General features: G+C 42.3%; 1 protein-coding gene across 1 annotated transcript in view; it reads left to right on the top strand.

Moving 5' to 3' along the window:
* Window positions 1–540: 540 nt before the first annotated feature.
* LOC122929092 overlaps window positions 541–16356 on the top strand; it is a 33916-nt gene continuing 18100 nt past the window's right edge. The window contains exons 1-9 of the mRNA XM_044282552.1: window positions 541–551; window positions 9517–9572; window positions 10756–10809; window positions 11269–11474; window positions 12170–12223; window positions 12624–12677; window positions 13158–13397; window positions 14979–15023; window positions 15619–15876. Of these exons, the coding sequence (XP_044138487.1) occupies window positions 9532–9572; window positions 10756–10809; window positions 11269–11474; window positions 12170–12223; window positions 12624–12677; window positions 13158–13397; window positions 14979–15023; window positions 15619–15876 (952 nt within the window). The 5' untranslated portion in view covers window positions 541–551; window positions 9517–9531. The remainder of the gene's footprint in view (window positions 552–9516; window positions 9573–10755; window positions 10810–11268; window positions 11475–12169; window positions 12224–12623; window positions 12678–13157; window positions 13398–14978; window positions 15024–15618; window positions 15877–16356) is intronic.

Here is a 16356-nt window from a genome sequence, read left to right as displayed (position 1 = left end):
AGGAGTCGCTTCTCGGTTTAGCCTAATGTCAAGTCCGTAGCTATCCAGGGGATTCACATTATCTCCACTACGGTTCGTGACAACGAGTTCCTGAACAAGTTAGCTATGATGGGACTGGACCACCGGAAAACCATTGAGATGCAAATTTGAGATGCATGTAAGGGTTTGCCTACAGGAGGTCTACTAGGCAAGTCTCATGGTCCATATAATCTAATAAATATACTGTCACAGCTCAAACCTGATTATTGCCTGATTACTCTGTGTAATGTATGTAATCATTCATACCGTGGCAACATGTTCCTCCAACTACTTAACGCGCCCTGAAAATTACTTTTGTGTGTGAAAATCTCAATGAATTCCTGAAGACAGGATCAGAGACATGTTTGATTTAATTACGGTAAAAATAGCTTGAAATGTCTTTTATATGGCTGCTGTTTCTTTAAAAAGAGGCGTGACAAGAACCAGGAAGAAAAATATGTATAAGAAAGGGGAAAACTACATTGTGCAGAGGAGACGGTGACAGTGGAGGTCGTAGAAGTCGGCTCCTGGGGGTAAGTCAACGACTCACCTGACATCTCGATTAATCTGTAAGACAAGGATGATTCTGACTTCTGCAGAAATTTAATACGAACGTAAAAGTCACTTTTGTGTTAAAGAGCTTAAAGGTGTTGTCAGTGGTGAAATGGCACATAGTTGTATGGGCTTGTTGTATTGATGTTTTGTGGTGGAGGTTGCCTTCACACCCAGGCCATGGTAGACAATCTTGCACCTTTGACTCAAAAGTAAAATTGTAGTTGTCTGACCGTAGGATGGTGGAGTTCCTTTCTCCCCCAGGGTGGGACCGTTGCACCCTATGTGTTGTCTTATAGCCTTTGACTCTGTTTCTATGTCATGTTTCCTATATTGGATGTTGGGTTTCTAGACAAGGCCACCAGTTTGAGGACCATTTTTATTACATATATCTGACTGTTTCCCGCAGAGCTGTTGCTATATTTGCTGTACATTATATTAGCTATCACATGGTGGTTTCCTCGGTTTTGGCTGTGTTTTGATTGCCCTCCTGTTCCATCTCAAAATGGCGATGATTAAAGATAGACCTTAGGCGCCATTACCGAGGGGAAGGGCCTCCTCTTCTCCTTATCAAAGATCTTTAGCTTTACTTGAGGTATAGGACACCACTCTCTGCTGCTCAATGAGACAAAGTGCAAGCGTGTTATGGTGTCAAGTGGTTGCTAGGCGTCACCCGTATGTGAAGAGCTCACCTGGTCACGTATGAAGGTACTGCTTCAGAGCACCAAAGAGAAAGTGCCAGGATTGGCTGTGCTAGGGGCCACAGCAGCTTAGTGGACCTGAAAGACAGAGGAAATGCCGTAAAAATGTGCAAGAAAGAGGCAATGGAGAGAGTGGCCCAAGCAAATGGACAGGATGACTTCTCCAGGCATTTTTAGAGTGACTTGAGGGAGAAGCCACCTCAGCCAGCTAGTGTATACAGTGGCTGCGAGTTGTGCTGATGAAGAACTTTGGCTTGGACCATTGGTGTTGCCGCACTGTAATTACAATACCTGTCCTGCGGGCTGCCGGCGTGCGGCGGCTAAGTTCACATAGGGGAACGGAGGCAGAGCCTTGCATGCAGGCGCACGCAGCCAGGAGAGGGAGTGATCAAAGTTGGAAGGAAGAGCCTGAAGCTACTGTGTGCCCAGCCCGCGCACCTGCTAGTGAGGTGAGGGTGGCGTGATAGTGTTCGTGCCCAGCTGCTCCCTTACAGGATACAAGAACACTGTCCTGGCTGAGACCCGTCTTTACCTCTGTATAATTAAGATAGATATATATATACACAGTATATAAGGCATATAAAGTATGTACCCTACCCTGCTACCTCTCCTCAGTTATATTACCCCCTGTATATAATGTACCCTCCCTGATACCCCTCAGTTATATAACTAAGGGGTATCAGGGTACATTATACAGGGGGTGATATAACTGAGGGGTATCAGGGTTATACAGTGAAGAAAAATCCCAGAAATAAGATAATAATGCACTTAGTAAAGTAGATGCAAGCATTATATATGGACAAAGTCCTCACTCTGATGTGATAAAATCTGAGACACTTAGCCAATATATCTTGTTCAAAACACATCTGTGCCCGCCTACCAAGCACCAAGGTGGTCTCAGGTCAGGCCGGTCCTACGCTAGACCTACCTAAGCCGTTGGGCTTCTATGTTCAGGAGTGCAGACCTGCTCCTAGACACCTCCATGTGCATCAATGGGAGGAGGAGCAGGCACACCTATATGTGCCACCTAATCAAGGTGGTCTGTTTGGTAGGAAGGGCAAAAGTGCACAGGAATGCTACTCCCAAGATAAAATAGGAGCGCATTCACACTTGAAGGTGCAACAAAGATATAAACATCCTGCACGGAATGATAAATAAATGTGCGGATGTACCTGGCCACATTCATGAAGAAAAATCACAGAAATAAGGTAATAATGCACTTAATAATGTAGATGCAAGCATTATAGATGGACAAAGTGTTCACTCTGGTCTGCACTTCTGAACATAGAAGACCAATGGCTTAGTTAGGTCTAGCGTAGGACCTGTCTGACCTGAGACCACCTTGGCGCTTGGTAGGCGGGCACAGATGTGTTTTGATCAAAATATATTGGCTAAGTGTCTCAGATTTTATCACATCAGAGTGAGGACTTTGTCCTCATATACAGTTGTGTTCAAAATAATAGCAGTGTGTTTAAAAAAGTGAATAAAGCTTAAAATCCTTCTAATAGCTTTTATTTCCATCCACACAAATGCATTGGGAACACTACACATTCTATTCCAAATGAAAATATGAAGAAAACGTGATAAAAAAATATATCAAATTTAAGAAAAGTGAATATTAGACTGTTCAAACAAATAGCAGTGTTTGTATTCTTCTTTACAAACTCAAACATCCACTATATAAACTGAAAAATGTTTAAAGATTTTGCTTTCCTTTGAATCACTTCACTAATATTTAGTTGTATAACCACTGTTTCTGAGAACTGCTGGACGTCTGTGCTGCTCGGAGTCACCACCTTCTGCCCCTGTGAACAGGTATTCCAGCCTAGGATGATTGGACTACATTCCACAGTTCTTCTCTATTTCTTGGTTTTGCCTCAGAAACTGCATTTTTGATGTCGCCTCACAAGTTTTCTATTGGGTTAAGATCCAGGGATTGGGCTAGCCGCTTCATAGCGTCCATCTTGTTGGTCTGGAACCAAGATGTTGCACGTTTACTGGTGTGTTTGGGGTCATTGTCTTGTTGGAACACCCATTTCAAGGGCATTTCCTCTTCAGCATAAGGCAGCATGACCTCTTCCAGTATTCTGATGTATTCAAACTGATCCATGATCCCTGGTTTGCGATAAATAGGCCCCACACCGTAGTATGAGAAACATCCTCATATAATGATGCTTGTCCACCATGCTTTACTGTCTTCACAGTGTACTGTGGCTTGATTTCAGCGTATGACAAACTGTCTCCGGCCACTAGACCCAAAAAGAACAATCTTACTTTCATCAGTCCACAAAATGTCTCTTTAGGCCGTCAATGTGCTCTTTGGCAAATTGTAACCTCTCCAGCACATTTTTCTTGTCTTTTTTTCAGCAGTGGGACTTTGCGGGGGCTTCTTGCAGATAGCCTGGTTTCACATAGGCGTCTTCTAATTGTAACAGTACTCACAGGTAACTTTAGACCTTCTGTGATCTTCCTGGAGCTGATTGTTGGCTGAGTCCTTGCCATTTTGGCTATTCTTCTATCCATTCGAATGGTAGTTTTTCGCTTTCTTCCATGTCTTTCAGGTTTTGGTTGCCATTTCAAAGGATTGGCAATCATTTTAGCTGAGCAGCCTATCGTTTTCTGTACTTCTTTATATGTTTTCCCCTCTCCAATCAACTTTTAATCAAGGTACGCTGTTCTTCTGAACAATGTCTGGAACGACCCATTTTCATCAGAATTTCAGAGAGAAATGCACTGTAACCAGCATGTACAACATTTGCTGCCTTCCTTCCTTAAATAAAGGGAAATAATTGCCACCTGTTTTTCAAAGAATGAATTACCTCACTCATTGAACTCCACACTGCTATTATTTTGAACATGCCCCTTTCAATAACTGATTGGATTACAGAGAATCAGCAGCATGCATGTCATGACTGTTTGGCCTGTTGGATTTCTATTACTCTACTACACCTGCTAGTAAATTATTTGCCAGGTAGAAATATCATTTCTACCAAAAACAGTGATTGATCAGGTTAGTGATGTCTGACTGCTATTATTTTGAACACAATTTCAATGCTTGCATCTATTTTTATTAAGGGCATTATTAACTTATTTCTGTGATTTTTGTTCATGAATATGGCCAGGGACATCCGCACATTTATTTATCAAACAGTGCAGGATGTATTTATCTTAGTTTTTTCAGTGTTTTTTTTTTGGTTCATACATTATACAGTGGTAATATAACTGAGGAGGGCTATCATGGGACATTATACAGTGGTATACAGTGGAACCCTGATAGCACTCCTCAGTTATATTACCCCTGCATAATATACCCTGATACTCCTTAGTTATATTACCCCTGTATAATGTACCCTGATAGCACTCCTCAGTTATATTACCCCTGTATAATGTACCCTGATAGCACTCCTCAGTTATATTACCCCTGTATAATGTACCCTGATACTCCTTAGTTATAGACAGAGCATTTCTTCTGCTCACACTGTCACTGACAGCCTGACGGGGACATCGCTCTCTTTGTGCCTCGGGTGCCTGCGTGTGTGTGAGCGCCTGCAGCAGGGTGCTGTGTTGTCTCTGCGGTAAGGTGTGGGGGCCCTGTGTTGTCTCTGCGGTAAGGTGTGGGGGTCCTGTGTTGTCTCTGCAGTAAGGTGTTGGGGTCCTGTGTTGTCTCTGCGGTATGGTGTGGGGGTCCTGTGTTGTCTCTGCGGTAAGGTGTGGGGGTCCTGTGTTGTCTCTGAGGTAAGGTGTGGGGGTCCTGTGTTGTCTCTGCGGTAAGGTGTGGGGGTCCTGTGTTGTCTCTGCGGTGCGGGGGGAGGGCTGCGATCTGTCTCCTCAGCGCAGAGTGTGATCAGACTGGCCCTGAGCCGCCCGACCCCCAGGAAGACCTGCAGAAGACCAGTGTGTGTAACTGATCAGATCTGAGGGCCCCAATGAAAGCAAATCATTTACTGCCCCGTGTGGTCAAAGACCATTACCAGGGACTCTGTATACACAAAGGCGCACCGCCATCTCTATAGAAGACCGTACCAGTACTTCAGACAGTCTATTAGATTACGGTATATGTGTTAGAGCTGTAAGATAGGGTAAATAAAATAGTCTGTTCTATAAGCACCACATTATTTTCTGTCCCCCGCCACAAAACAATCTGGAAGTGCCCCTCCCGAGACCAGGCTGTGGATCCACCACTGGCTTGGACAATATGAAGGTCCTGACAGGTCTCCTTTAACACCATGGCCTCTCTCTACTGGAGACATTGGGAGGGAATTTACCATCTCCCTCTGCCTGGTTATTGGCGTTACAAAGCTGCGAAGCCCAGTTTTACATCTTTTTAAACACCATTGCCACTAAATCTGGCATTTTTACTCTACTCTTGCCAGTTTCCGGAAAGGGGGCACGGTAAGGTCCATGTATTGGTGGATGGTCCCGGCCCATTTGTAATCTTTTATGCCAGAAACCACCGTAAACGATGACTAAAGTCTACACCAGCTACGAGATTTCAGTCTGGAGGAGGAATTTATTTTATGAAAATCACAAATTTGATGCCTCCTCCGGCAACGCAGGGCCCATCAAGACCAGTGTAGCACAAGCTAGATTTTGATAAATGAGGGAGTGACTCTATCTGACCTTGTTGTGTTTTCCACCATCTACTAACTGACCTAAACCTGACATTTCCATATCCTGAAGACAGGACTGAGCATGCTCCACAGCTCCACGTGTCTTTATATAACACGGAGCATAATAACGGATGGAGTGCAATATCCCAAGTGAATAAATATATACATTAATGAAAATATAAATTTATAGGATGATGTGTGCAAGAATGAATTATTTACCATAAATGTGATCCTGGGTGCAAGGGACTAGGAGTCATGAAATACTAAGGTGCAATGCTGCATACTGCTGGATGAAAAGCGTTACTACAACCTATAACCCTCATCATTAGCCTTAAGTAAAGGGGTTCTGCCGTTCTTTTTTACTGATGATCTATCCTTTGGATAGATCATCAGCATCTGATCGGCAGGGGTCCGACACCGGGACCCTTGCAATCAGCTATTTGAGAAGGCAGCGGCACTCTATTAACTTAAATGGAGTTTAGCCGCGCCCAGGCCAGTGATACTAGTCGTGACGTGACTGGGCCTGCAGTAAACAGCAAGAAGTCCGCAGCATTCCTGGAGCACCGTTGCCTTCTCAAACAGCTGATCGGTGGGGTCCTGGACCCCGCCGATCAGATGCTGGTGAATGATGTATCCAGTAAAAAAAGAACGGCAGAACCCCTTTAACTAAATAACCACCCATATGTATACCTACATAAAATCTGCATTAAAACAACACAAAAAATGCACCTAAATCCACATTTATTGTGGTTTTGGTGTGTGTTTTTATGCATCTTTATGTTGTGGTGCATTTTTTTGGTGCAGATGCCCGCGCAAACAATTAACATGGTGGGGATTTTAAAATCCACACCTTCCGCACCTATGAAAAAAGCAAAGTGTGCATGAGATTTATCTATTATCTATCTGGTTAGAAGGAAAACTAAGAAGGAACACATATGGAACTAGAAAAGCTACAATTTCTGGGGAAATTGTGTGAAGTGTTCTTGCCTCCACCAGTAGTCTACAACTGGAGTGGGCGGAGTAACTGGGTGGAGTGGCTTGAGTACCTGTTGTGTAGTTGGAGTGGCTGGAGTAACTGTGGAAAGGTTGGACTGGGCAGAGTAACTTTATGAAGTGGGCAGAGTAACTGTTTGGAGTGAGTACAGATAGTAAACATTACACTAACCAATTGATTGATCAAATTTAAAAAGTGCACATGGCATTGTCACCGCCAGTTCTGTGAGAAGATCTGGCAGACGTTTTTCTCTACCTCTTGTATGATGTTCTTTGTTTTGTTTTTACTTTCTCATCTCCTTTCCTTCTGCCAGGTGTCACTTATTTCGACTAATCGTCTTCCTTTATAATCCCTCCCATACTGCCTCACTTTGCGGTTTATACTACTTCCTGGATGAGGTGTTCACTGCTGGAGGCTGCTTCTGCTGTTTGTACAGATAAGTCTTTTACTTTATTGTGTTTCCTTGCTGGCTTGATTCTAGGTGACCCTGACTCTGTCCGTATTAAGTGCAGGGAGCCGGTGGTCATGTCCCCTGACTATTATAGGGTTTTCAGGTGTCACACAGTATTAGGTACGCGGGCATGCAATAGTCTACCATACAGACCCTTGCATGTGCATAGCAGTCAGGGAGAGCTCTTAGGGTTTTATAGGGCTCACCTATAAGCTCCTTAGTTTGGGATCAAGCCAGTCGCTCGTTTATTTATATGTTTCAGCTATCTGCTAACTTCATCCGTGACAGGCATACTTGATAGAGTGAGAAATGCATTTCAACTTTTATTTATTTATATAGCACATTTAATTGCAATATTGTTGCCCAAAGTGCTTCACAGTTACATTAAAACATACTTTTATATAAACATTAGCAGCCAATTTGTGTAGGTGGGCTTGAAAATGAGGGAGTGGTGGCAGTTTAGAAACCATGTCCTGATTTTTCAGCTTACACTCTAGCTTTTGTCACTCTGCTGGCTGCTCACTTCACTGGCGGTTGCCATCTTAAAACGGTTGTAGTTTAAAAATGATAAATCCTATAGCAAAGAGCTTTATATTGTTAGAATCACAAGACCCAGACCTACATTTCTATGCATAGTATGTCTCTAAAATATAAAAAATGAAGGCACAGTTGCAGTTTAGAAATTGCCCTTCAAATTTGAGGTGTCTAGAGTGGAGTTTCAATGAATGTCAACGGGCAGTTACAAACAAATGTTCATATTGTGAAAACTATCAGGTCTATGGCTTAGCCGTGGACAATTTTAGTGGTAGCAGGGATAGCTGAACGTTTTGATATAAGATTTGTGTAGGTGGGCTTGAAAATAAGGGAGTGGTGGCAGTTTAAAAATCATGTCCTTATTTTTCAGCTCCCACTCTAGTTTTGAACATTCCGCCATTCATTCCTATGGGACCAATTTTGCCACAAAAACACTGATATTTCATGAACCATTTGGCGAAACGTTCCACAAAGTAATAGCACACCAATCGGGAACAATTCGGTATATTACTGTGTATGTCTATCTGTGGGAGGAGTTAGGGTGGTAAATTTGGCTATAATAATAATAATATATATGTGAGATAACAGTAAGTGGTCTTGCCATGCAAGAACACTTAATTAAAGGGCTTGGCACATCTGGGACTTCGATGACACATCACTAGAATATGGCATCAAAGTCAGATAAGGAAAGTGCACCGCGCATGCACAGCGTGCTCTCAGTTAATTTCTATGGGGGTTCAGAAAATACCTGGAGTGAGTGCGCTCGGGTATTTTCGATAGGCTCATAGTAATGAATAAAGAGCATGCTGCGCAAGCACGACCACTGCTCCATCAACTTCTATGGGAATGCTGGAGATAGCTGAGAGCTATTTTCGGCAGTCCCATAGAAATGAATGGAGGGAGGCCTGGCTGCTCTCCTCTCATATCAGGGGTCCTGTTCTGGAGGGGCAGGACCCTCACCTTTTGAACATTGGTAGCATTTTCTATCAATTCACCACCAATGTCTCAGATGAGACAAACCCTCAGCTTCATGAGGTAGTCACCTGGAATGTTTTTTTAATTAACAGGTATGTCTAGAGTTAATTTGTAGAACTTCTTGCCTTCATGTGTCTGAGACAATCAGTTGTGTTGTACAGAGGTAGGATTGGCCGTAACTACCATAGCGTCAGACCATGCGACTGCTATGGGGCCCAGGGCTTAAGGGGGCCCAATTGGGATAATCCCCTCTTCTACTGGGGGTGAAAACTTGGTCAGGACTCTACCCTCTAAAGGAACAACTTTTAGCAAATGAGGCGGTGGAAAAAATGGCCCATGGGTCAACTAAAGGGGTTTAGGCAGAAACCCTTCTGTCCTGTGTGGGGGGCCTGGTTTGATCCTTGCTATGGGGCCCTTATTTCTCTACTTACGCCACTAACAGTTCCATACAGTATTAAGCCCTATTCTACTGGGAGATCAATATTCTACTCCTGGACAACCCCTTTAATGGCCTGTCCTAAGCATAGGGCATCAATACGCCGACCCCCTGCTTGATGCACTGCACTCTACTGCAGCCCATGGCAGGGAGTAGGTGAGGGACGTAGGTAATTGGGCAGTTCTAGGCCTCAGATTATGATAGATTTGGTATTAATATATTTTTATTTCTCTGTTTATCTCTAGAGTTATCCTGTAGACATGGCAGTGATCTCAGATGATTCTCCTGCCCATGAGAAAATGTAAGTGATCATAAAGGTGCGAGAAAAACTACTTGTGGACCGTGGAGATCACTATGGGACTGGAATGTACATAGAAATCATAGAAAATTTTCATATAACCCCTTTCCCCCACCAACAGATGCTGCTCATTAAAAGGGGTTGTTCCATAAATGTCCACCTCTGGCATGCGCTCCTATCTGAAAAACAGGCTACCACCACACCACACATGTGCACCTTACTGTGCATTCACTTAAGGCCCTATTTTTTTTACATAGAAGCAGATCCCAGGGGCTCGGCTAATTTTTGCTGTGCCATAGAAGTGAATAGACAGTGGCAGTTTCCTCTCTATTCACTTCAGGGCTCCATTCTCCAGAAGTGGGACCTGTCCTTCACCTATGGGACACTTATGGTATATTCTATCAATTTGCCATAAATGTTCCAATTGGTAAAATCCTTTTAAAAGTGGTTGTCCAACCAACAAAGCAGTTTAACATGTGCTTCCCAATGTGCTTAGCATAAATAAAAAAAAGCCACTTATCTGTTCACCGATGCTCTATTCCAGTGCCGAGGGTCCAATCTCCAATGCTTCTGGTCCCCTGTGGACTAGAGGTTTACACCCTTACGTCATCATGTGCACTGCTGCGTCCATTCACTGGCCTCAGAAGTTTTGTGCCTCTTGAAGACACGTCACCGCTAAGGTCAGTGAATGGCTGCAGAGGTGATGATGGATGAGATGCTACACCTCTGGTCTTTAGGTCACCAGAAGCAGCAAAGAGAGGACCTTAAGTGCTATAATGGAGCACTGGTGAACAGGTAAGTGACTTTTTTGTCTTGAAGCTAAGCACTTTCGAGGGCAGAAGAAAAACAGCTTTAAGGGTCGGAAACCACTTTGATATTCTACTTTGAGGATGATGGTAGATGGGGTTCAGGTTATTGTCACAATGGCTATTGCTGTATATGGAGTCATTCCACCATGTACATACAGATGTGTCATTCATTACTTTTCCTCTTGGTCTAAGATATCCAGAAATTAGATGTCCAGAAATTTTTTCTGCTACTCCAAACGCCCCCAACAGAGTAATGCTAAAGTTGTATTTTTCAAGCTGGAGAATTCAAGCCATTCGTCTTCAGAAGATCTCAAGCCAACAGAAACTGTAAGGAAGGACACATCTGTATACTTACATCTATTGATTTTTCTCAACAGAACTCCTGTAGACAGCAATTTGATTGCCTATGGCACATCTATCGAGGAGGAGGGGTAAGTGAGTGAAAAGTCAGAGACTACCTAAACATATGAAGTTAACTATAATGTTCTAAGAGCTGTCTACACCTTGAACACATGCTGCTAGGTTGCCTAACTTCCCCAGAATCAGTTTATCATCTAGGGACCCATCCAGCCAAAATAAGTTTCTATGAGAAAGTAAGTTGTTGACTGAACCTAGGTGAGCTGTGAGTATCATATCATCATGATCTTGGTTGGAACATAACATAAGAAACTGGGACTAAGACAATACATGTGCAGGAGAAAAAAACTAGGGGTAGACTTATTGGAACATATACAAATTGGGTCACCATGGTAGTGAGTAGCATCGGGGTCAGTATTAAATACTTGGCTTAATCGTTCACACTGATAAAATCCAATAAGGGGGGGGTGACCTCTTCCAAAAGCATAATGTAGACAACAATAAATCTGTTTTGAATGTGTTATTTTTTTCAGATTTTCCATAAACAAAACAAGCAAAAAGTTCAATCAACCTTGCAAGATTGACCAGGATTCGGAAGAGAAGTCTCCACCTCCAGAAACTGCCACAGAATCACCCATTCCTCTACCGGCTCAAAAAATGAAGAAGAGGAGGCAGAGGAAACGGAAAAGAAAGAAGATAAAGGCAGTGGTAGTCATCAAGGGGCGACGTACTAAACCTGGCAAGTTTATGATGCCAAATTAATGTTTAAAAAAATGTGTAGAAGTCAATGTAGATAAAACTTGGATGAAGTTGAAGACATTCTTGAGAGGGTTAACACCTTTATCCATAAATGTCTATGGATGCCCATGTAAAGCCTCCAGCCCCCAACCCATCAACCACCATATACCACAATTCTAGAATCCAGTGCCCATCTCTCTATAGCATCATATAGCGCCCAATAATAACAAATGGTATATGATGTCCAACTTATCTATGGTTGAAGTTACCCCACATTCTCCTCCATCACTTCAGAGTTGTCCTCCTCTCTATCTGCTCAACAGTATGTCCCTATTAGAGTTAAATATGGGCCAGGAGAGGGTTTGGGGTGATAGAGGTGCAGTTCATTGGATTTGTTCCCTTGTAGTTATAGGAACCCCTGACTCTAGATGCCTGTGGATCCCTCTTATGGTAAAATTGGGACAATGGAGACAACTAAACAGTTGGAGCTCTGAGACAATTGCCCTTATTTGCCTCTTGGACAGTTAGACCCTGTATTTGGCGAACTTATGGCATGAGCTATGGATCGCTTCCTGATACCCCATTCAAAAGGTACCCCAACACTGTAAATCATATGCATGTATGAGTCTTTTACCACTACCTCTCTTCTTACACAGAATTGTGCTTGTTCACCTAATTGATATTTCTTTACTTTAGGTATTTTGTCTGGAAAATACCGCCTGAAGTTGCCTAAAACATTTACTGGAAATTGTAAGTCATCTGAAAAAATTCAGCTTTTTGATCCAAGTTCTATATGCCCCCATTTTTTTTTATTGCTTATCTAAATTTGTAGCTAGGTTTTTCGTCACCCAAGGAAACTATTTCATTCAGTGTCCTAGTCCTGTAGTTAAATGCCCTGGTCAAGACAGAATGACTTCATGTCACACCCCCCCCTTGTCATCTAACACCTGGGCACATTACTGCTGACCATTATAACCAGGTCAATAAGCTTCTGTCTTCAGTAGCCATCGGTAGTGTTAAGGTAGATTTTACTATGCATTGATATGTACAGTGGCTAGAGTCAAGGTCATGTTTAATGAGTGACCTCAGTTCTAGATGAAGACCTAATCGGTTACAGCCATGGTTACTAAAGAGTATCCTTTATTTACAGGCCTTCCCCTTATTGCCCTCTGCTTGTTTTGCCAGTGCCATCTGGTTCACTCTGGTAGGTGTATGTGTGCCAGTAGAATACTACCTGATGTTCTAGTGTGGTCATCTTCACAATGACTGTGCTAGATCCACTATCTAGATCTTCTCCAATAGAACATATTTGGGTGGCTATTCCTCTTCGCTTTGCTTGTCTTGGGTACTGTCAATCTATACATGCTCTATAGGTGATATACTAAATAACATCCCTTTATTTTAAGACACCTTTCATATGTACTTTAAAATTTGAACTGGTACAGGTTAATTTCAACCACTATATCTCTCAAGCATTAGATTGGACTGATACCACAAGTATGACTACAATCTCAGCAGCTTCTTCTCTCCTAACAGCTCCTCCTCCACAAACAACTTCTCTCCCCTACTCTTCCCTTCTCTAAAAGCACTGGCCGAGAGTTTTATTTTTTTTGGGCTTTTATCAAACTGGTTGTTCCAATTTAGTAAATCACAATTGTATTTCTGTTCATATTCCCTCTATCAGGATTCCAGTGTGCAAATTCTTTTCAAGTATCAGATTTTCCGGTAACCCTCAGCAATAATGATCAGAACTTTTTCTTTGAAGAGTCCACATTCTGTCCAGAAAGAGTTTTAATTTTTAGGTCCTGCTTGGCTTGTTTTAGAGGGTTATCTCTGGAAATGAATTGCACCAATGCTATGGATATTCAGGTCAAATATGGGAAAGGAAATTTGGATGGCCCCCTCGTCCCAATTATTTGTAAAGGTAAAACTTTAATTTTGTGGGTATGATAGAAAGTAAAATACTGTAAGAGAACCATTAAATACATTGTGTGAAATCTGTGAAAATTAGGTGCCAGTCAACATGGCCACTAGTTTGTCTAGGTCTAAACCTAGGAAATTTGGATGGCCCCCTCGTCCCAATTATTTGTAAAGGTAAAACTTTCATTTCGTGGGTATGATGGAAAGTAAAATACTGTGAGAGAACCATTAAATACATTGTTTTGAAATCTGTGAAAATCAGGTGTCAGTCAACATGGCCACTAGTTTGTCTAGGTCTAAACCTAGGAAATTTGGTTGACAACCCCTGTTGTCTGCAATGGTGGTCATTCTGGTTACCACCAAGCTTCCAAATATACTTTAGTGATGATTCATTGTCTCCACTGTGAGATTCCTTGAAGGGGGTTTTCAGGGAGTTTTACATGACCTATCCTTTGGGGGTATCAGTATCTGATCGTTGGGGGCTAACATCTTTATATTATATAGATTCTAGTGTATTATACTGTGCCCGGTATTTCCCAGTAGAAAATGATCCTTGGGAAATACAGTCCTCATCCCTGACCACCAGGACCAGTTAGCACTCTGTCAGTACATGGCGGCCTCCCCTCTCCGTCCATGTTGTGGCACTATTTTAGTACTTCTAGTAAGTTTTTGCTGGCTGCAAATATGAGCTGAAGGTTTTTCAGGTTCTCCTGCCAGTAAAGTGAATGGGGCCCACCGCAAACTTGCGGTTCGCGAACATTTGATCGCGTTCGCGCAATTGCGTTCGCGAACCGTCCCGGGTGATGTTCGTCCATCACTATCCAAGATTACAACACCATGGCTGCTTTCTTCTAGAAACTGCTCAAACACAAGTTGTGCAGAATTAGAAACCCATAAGTGCGGTCCATGGGTCATGTGTTCATAGGTGTTCTGATATTACAGTTTGGTGCAGTTGAAGTGATTGGTGTAAGCTGCAATGCCACACCCAAACTGTGGGGCTGTTTTTGAAAGAAACCCATCTTGTTTTTCTAAAAGTAAAGCCTACCATAGAAAGGGTATGGCCACATGGTCAGGTTTTTGGATGCAGTTTTAGAAGTCAAAACCAGAAGTTAATTCAGAGAGACTTTGTATTTATCCTGTATAGGTTCTATCTTTTTAAGATCCACTCCTGATTTTGGTTTCCAAAACTGCATACAGAATCCTGAACATGTGGTTGTACCCTACGTGATCCTATCACTAGGACATGCCATCACCACAAGTTGTACAATCTCCACAGGTTGAATGGAGTTCTCTTGCAATTCCCTGCCCAGTGGGTGCTCAGAGGACCAATGTGCTGGAGAACTGTTGGAATGGCCTTGGTTTCTTCATTATCAGGACTGCCCAGGGTGTCAGAGGTCAGACCCAAACTGATCATTATGTGATGGCATGTCCTAGTCAGTTGCTGTAACATTGCACATGGAACATCCCTTTAAGATTGTGAACGTAAGCACACACTTATTTTCACTATTCACCCTGCTCTAGAACTGTTTATGGGGCTTGATGCTTCTTATCTAATGCAATATTTTATATTTCATCCATTGACCAGTGAGTAAAACATCCGTGGAGGATGAAGATGAAGATGTTGATGTCGGTAAGGAGGGTCTGATGTTTCTAAATAGCTGCATAACCTAATATCTATCTATCTATCTATCTATTATCCATGTATCTAGCAATCAAATATCTATATATAATGTTGTGCTGCAAACACAGGAAGAATGGTTGCTTTAGTCCACATCCTGCCGAGTACGCCAAAACATCTGTCTCTATTGAACAACAATCTAATTGACACATAATAATGCAAAATCTTTAGATCAGTACTGAAGACACAAACATAGTGGTAGGGATTTTTCTGTTCTTCTTTTCACTTTCCTCATTGAAGAACTCTATAATTGGCTTCTCCAGAGGTCAACTTTTCAGATAACAGTGGTCAATAGATTAATCTTCATATTCATATGCAAAGATAGATAAGACTTTAGGCTAAGTGGTATTTTCACCATGGCAATCTATAGGAAAATAGCTATGTATATGTCACAACTGTCTAGGGCCAGAATACCAATTTTAGGTCTGCCTCATAATTAGAATGCTATGAGAATGTTTGAATAACAACATAAATGTTTTATATATACGGTATATATATATTTATATATATAATTTTAGCCTCCACTCTTCTGCTTTTCTCCTCACAGAGATCTCTGGCAGTGTTCCAGTAACAGATTTTCCAATCGTTATCAAACAATTTGACCAGAACAAAACTTTTCAGGAAAATGAAGTCATATTTTGCCCAAATAGAGTGGTCATACTCAAGAGCTGCTCTGCTTGCTTCACGAACAAGTCATTGCTGGAAATTTCCTGCAGAAAAAACGGGGGTGTAGAAAATAGACAATTGTTTGTTGAGCATGGGAAAGGACAAGGCATCACTGACTATGTGGAACTGAATTCTAAAGGTATGAGGTAGACATAGATGGGGTCATATAACAATGGTGTCCTTCACTATGCATCAGGGAGAGAAATTCATGGCCCCATAGATTTATTAAGGAACAGACACAGGGGAGGCAAAAAAAGAAGGGAGCTAATACTCAGTTCAGGACAGAAATACTCTTCCCTCTCACGATGTGGTGATTCCTGGCTAGTCATTCTAAAACTGTTATTAGGGCTCCAGGCCTCAGTACAAAAATTTGGATTTCATGCAATGTGCCATAGATCTTACTGGAGATTGAGTGGAGACTCTTGGTTGCAATGGATTTGATTTACAGCTAAACCTTTGATCAGAATGTAAGGCATTTCCAGATGTTCACCCTTTAATCACTGAACATGGATCTGGACTGCAAGGAAGCCCCAGGACCCAACCTTTTGGCCACAACTGACCTAAAACTGATCTAATGACCCCAAGACACATTACCACGTCAGCAGGCAGAAGTCATAAT

The sequence above is a fragment of the Bufo gargarizans genome, chromosome 2, assembly GCF_014858855.1.
Source record: "Bufo gargarizans isolate SCDJY-AF-19 chromosome 2, ASM1485885v1, whole genome shotgun sequence".
NCBI lineage: Eukaryota > Metazoa > Chordata > Amphibia > Anura > Bufonidae > Bufo > Bufo gargarizans.
Note: the sequence above shows the minus strand (reverse complement) of the source record. Positions and strands in the feature narration are given on the sequence as shown.